Consider the following 5,391-nt stretch of genomic DNA (forward strand, 5'->3'; position numbering starts at 1 on the left):
TTCCTCCTTTCTTCAACAGATTTTCTGTCCTTCCGAGGACTCGATCGCCAGTCCATCCGACGGAGTGAGGTAGAGCTGACGTCCATGCAGAGAGCATGAGGATAAGCTGTGTCATCCCACACTGCAGTCCCACAGCATGTGGCACAACATGGGTCCCCTGTTGAACAACATGATGACCATACAGCTGTGACTCCAATTGTCCTGCCCCCCCTCCTCTTTTCTACACCCAAGCCAGACCCTTTTCCTTTTTTCGACATCGCTCCTACCTACCTGAGCTTGTTCCGTCTCTCTCTACCTCTCTCTCTCTCTCTCTCTCTCTCTCTCTCTCTCTCTCTCTCTCCACTTCTTCTGCCTGTCCCCACCTTTCCTCTACTCTCATTTCTATCTCTGTCGCTTCTCCTCCCCTCGTCGTCGCCATGCGTAGCAGTTCTCTCCCTTCCTCCCCCTACTACCTCTGCTCCCTCCTCCTCCTCCCCTCCCTCCTCCTCGTCCTCCATCTTCCCGGCATGGTCAGAGGGGACTGCTGGCTCATCGAGGGGGACAAAGGCTACGTGTGGCTGGCTATCTGCAGTCAGAACCAGCCGCCATACGAGACCATCCCGCAGCACATCAACAACACGGTCCATGACCTGCGGCTGAACGAGAACAGGCTGAAGGCCGTGCTCTTCACCTCCATGTACCGCTTCACCAACCTGACGGACCTCAACCTCACCAAGAACGAGATCAGCTACATCGAGGACGGGGCTTTCGCGGGACAAGCCAACCTGCAGGTGATTAGTCTCATGCACGCTGCCATGCATGGCGATCGGAGGTGTCTGCCTACCGATTGTCAGGGGACAGCTGTCCCAGCTTGTATAGCAATGGTTCTCAAACTGCGGGTCGGGACCCCAGATGACAGTGAGGTGACAATTTAATGTATTTTTAAGACCTTTTTAACACCTAAAAAATTAAATTAAATCTGTGGAACCGAGTCAAATGTTGAATACCTCAACTCCTAGTGCTTGTTAGGGTGGGGGAGTCACGGCCTGAAAAGGTTGAGAACCAATGTTTTAGAGAACAGCTGCTTACGCCTAATGCTAATGGATAGAAATCATATCACATTATTATGAGGGGCACCCTTGAGACTGGATTGCTTCTGCAATGCATTTTTGTGTCTGTCTTTCTTTCTTTCTTTCTTCTTAAATTATATTTTCGTATTAATATACATGACATCATAATACAAAAATGACATAATGCCAATATTGGTTATACACATACACATAATAGGCTACAGATAACAGACAAAAAAAAGAAAAACAAGCAACCTAATATTGAAGAAGCAGGCAGTAGTAATATAAAGTAAAAATAAAACATTGTGGAGTTCAGTTACCGTATACTGTATGGCCTAGCCTCTAACTGATATAGAGTACCCTCAGCTTGTTGGACCGCCACCCTCAATGCTTCCATTAAAGGGAAAATAATATTTGAGAAGGATGAGAAGGAATTTCTAAATGAGGGTGGGAACTTGTGGTGGGTTTTTCTAGTGGACCCGGGTCAGATTGAGTCTAAATTGTTAAATTGAGTAATGAATGCCTGCCAGTACTTGTGTTAGTTGAACCCTTGATTGTAAATTAGATTTAAAAAAGAGCATGACATCTTTTAGCCTAGGTCTGTGGTGGTTTGCTAACTTTTAAATGGAATAGGATGGCGACAGGCAATGAGAAAGCAAAATGAGATCCCACTAGCTTGCACAAGTCAACAGCAGTGGTTCCAAAGATGTCTATACATTGATATGTAATACCTCAGAGATTGTAACGAAAAGGTGTTTCCATAAATGTGATAGCTTCGGACATGTGCAAAACATTTGGGACTTTTTTTTTACCCTAATTGTTTTCACCAAATTTTAGCAAAGGCTTAACAACCACAGAAAGGTCAAATCAGAAGTCTCACAATCTCATTCATGTCCCCCTCATTCATGTTACACTCAAGTTAGCTTTCGCTTCTGACCAAACCAGGTCAAGTAATACAAAGTTCTTAAGATGTTTCCCTGTTGCTTTCAGGTTCTTCAATTGGGCTACAACAAGTTGACCAACCTGACGGAGGGCATGATGAGAGGCTTGGGGCGCATGCAGTGCCTCTTCCTCCAGCACAACCTCATCGAGGTCATCTCCAACAATGCATTCTGGGAGTGTCCGAGCCTCAACAGCATTGACTTGTCCTCGAATAAACTTGCCCGAATCGACCCAACCACCTTCACGGTTCTCAATCGACTGATGGTATGCGAACTGGCGGCAAACCCATTCCACTGTGGGTGTGATCTTTATATTTTCCTAACTTGGTTAGAGTCCTTCAACAACGTTACGCACACCTATGACCGGCTCCAGTGTGAGACCCCCAGGGAGATGTTTGGTTATCCCCTTCTAAGTCCCATTGCTGCTGGGCATGCTGGTCGTAATGCCAAGAACATCCTGTCCTCTGTCTGCCGAGACGGAGTGTTGATTCCGGGAATGACTTCACTCCCGCCGGATCTGGATGGTCCTTCTGGAATGGGGCCAGAGATGTTTGGTGGTGTGGGGCCCTACCACCAGCCTACCACCTCCTCTTCGTCCACTGAGCACAGTTTCATCCCCAGCATCAAGCTCCACCACGTGGCTCTGTCCTCTGCCTCTCTCCTGGTGCAGATTCCCAGGCCTTACAGCAAGATGTACATTCTAACCCAATACAACCACACCTACGTGTCTGACGTCATGAACCTGAAGAACAAAAAGGAAATGATCACCCTCAGCAAGCTCAAGCCCCACACAAACTACACCTTCTGTGTGGCTTCCATCCGCAACTCCCAGCGCTACAACCACACCTGCCTCCAGTTTGCCACCCGAACTCTGAACCCAGACGACATGCTTCCCACACCGTCCACCACCACCCACTACATAATGACCATTGTGGGTTGCCTGTTTGGCATGCTCATCATCCTAGGCTTGGTCTACTATTGCCTCCGTAAGAAACGGATGCACGATGAGAAGCAGAAGTCCATATGTGTCAAGAAAACCATCTTGGAGATGCGCTATGGGCCTGAGGTGGCAGCTGCGGTGGGAAATGACCCGTCAGCTGTCCACAAGCTCCAGGAGCAGTCTAGGGAACACCACCAGTACCAGCACCACCATGGAGGCAAGTTACCCATGTCGGCATCCTCTAGCTCAGGCATGCTCCATTCAGCCAACACCAGCTCCTCCAGACTTTCCTCCATCCCACAGGTGGAGAAGATGGCAACCGCTTTTTCCGAAGCTTTGGGTAAAACGAATTACATGGATATCAGGACTGGGGGGATGGGGGATGGAGGGATGAGGGGGGACGATTTGAGGGATGATGACGGAACAGATATCGGGGAAGACTCGGATGACGATGGACGAGGGTCTGCATCGGAAATCTCCACTATTGCCATGGAGGTGGACAAGGTCAACCAGATCATAAACAACTGCATTGATGCGCTGAAGCTGGATGCTGCAGCAGTTGCTGCATCAGTCGCCTCCAATAACACTAAAGTCTCCCCCACTTCACCTCCCCCTACCAGCACATCTTCCCTAACCCGTGGCATGATCCCTCAGTCCCAGGGACTGACAGATACCTGCCAGGTCGTTCCTATCACTAAGATTCCCCCACCTCCTCCACTCCCAGCCTTCAATGCCACCCTCTGTGAGCGCCCAGGGATCAGTGGTGGCGGCTTTGTGCTCAGTCCCCCTTACAGACCCCCACCTCCAGCGACAGCCGTCCGTCCCATACAGCGGCACATGAGTGCGGATGCAGCTGTGGTGATGGTCAATTCTGTCAAGAAACAGCCTAGCACCAACTCCTGCGGCTCCATGGGCCGAGACCGGGACCGCGGAGCATCCAGGGTTTACAGCCTGGACGTCCCTGAACCCAGGAGCCCCGATTCCTGCAGTCAACAGCAGCAGCAGTACCCGGAGCGGGCCAGCCCTGTGGGCTGCGGGGAGCCCATGGATAGGCTGCCTCTAGTGGGGAGCGGGGGTTGTGGCGGAGGGGGTGGTGGTGGTTGCGACAGTGGTGGTGTTGGTGCCCAACATCAGGACAACCAGCAGCAGCAACAACATCACCACCATCAGCAGCAACAACAACAGCAGCAGCAGCAGCAGCAGCAGCAGCAGCAGTTGGAGGTACAGCAGGACTACCACTGCTCGGAACACCGCCACTCCGTCCCAGCACTCTACTATGAGGGCTCCCACCAGGGCTCCCCAGCTCAGAGGGTATCCTTCCTCAAGCCTCTGACCCGCTCCCGTAAGGACGCAGCCTCCTATTCCCAGCTCTCGCCTGCCCGCCACCAATCCAGCTACTCGGGTTACTCCTCTAGCCCGGAGTACTCCTCTGAGAGCTCGCTCCGCATCTGGGAGCGCTTCCGCCCCTATCGCAAGGGCCAGCGCGATGAGTCCTGTTACGTCACGGCGGGGAATGCCCTCCGCAAAAAGGTGCAGTTCGCCAAAGGCGAGGACCTGCACGACATCCTCGACTACTGGAAAGGCGTTTCCGCACAGCAGCAGAAGCTGTAAGAGCGAAAGTTAAGAGTGAAATGCAGGAAACAGAGTTACCATACTCCTGTTCCCAACTGGCTGGCTTGCACCGTTCAAAGAACTTGGAGAGAAAAAAGAAAGGTGTAATTTTTGCCTTTGGATATTTAGGCATGCTAGTTGTATAGAGTATTGTAAACAGAGGCAGGTCTGTGGGACCGTGCTGAAGTTAGAGCCATCGCGATGTTTGATTTTATACTTCAGTGAAAATTTCTATGTGTCATTCAGTGTTTGGGGACTGAGCAGTGGGTAACACTGAACTGAGTGAGGTCATGATTTTTAGACTTTCTCAGTGCCATGTTTCATTTATGGGGAAATACAGGAGGAACGCTTTGATAAACTTCATGTGTGTGTGTGTGTGTGTGTGTGTGTGTGTGTGTGTGTGTGTGTGTGTGTGTGTGTGTGTGTGTGTGTGTGTGTGTGTGTGTGTGTGTGTGTGTGTGTGTGTGTGTGTGTGTGTGTGTGTGTGTGTGTGTGTGTGTGCACGTGCGTGTGTGTCTAGGTGCTACATTCATTTGTTGACCTGCAATGTATGCTTATGCATGGATGGAGGGAGATTGCGGTTGGGAGTGGGTTATGTAAGCTTAATTGAAGAAAAACAAACAAAAAAAAACATTGATTTCATGATCAGAGCTGTGAAGAGGCAGCCACTATCTCCCTCATCAAGATTCGCCACACGACTAAACAAACCATTTGCATTTCAATAGTGTCTGTCATGCATCACAAGACTGCAGAGAGAAATGAAAACAGAATGAGATAATCATCAATTTAGATAGAAGGTAGTGTCATCACAGCCATTAGGGGATTTCCAAAGACGGAGACTTTGGTCTCT

At 50.0% G+C, this 5,391-nt stretch overlaps 1 protein-coding gene across 1 annotated transcript; it reads left to right on the forward strand.

Moving 5' to 3' along the window:
• Nucleotides 1-503: 503 nt before the first annotated feature.
• elfn2b (extracellular leucine-rich repeat and fibronectin type III domain containing 2b) lies at nt 504-4,541 on the forward strand (the record flags this gene model as incomplete). The annotated part of the gene is made up of 2 exons (XM_080775025.1): nt 504-770; nt 2,040-4,541. Exons 1-2 carry the CDS (start codon nt 507-509, stop codon nt 4,539-4,541), a joined length of 2,766 nt encoding a protein of 921 aa, XP_080631151.1. The 5' UTR covers nt 504-506.
• Nucleotides 4,542-5,391: the final 850 nt, after the last annotated feature.

Source organism: Protomyctophum bolini, assembly GCF_963924005.1.
Source record: "Protomyctophum bolini genome assembly, chromosome: 11".
NCBI classification, from domain to species: Eukaryota; Metazoa; Chordata; class Actinopteri; order Myctophiformes; family Myctophidae; genus Protomyctophum; species Protomyctophum bolini.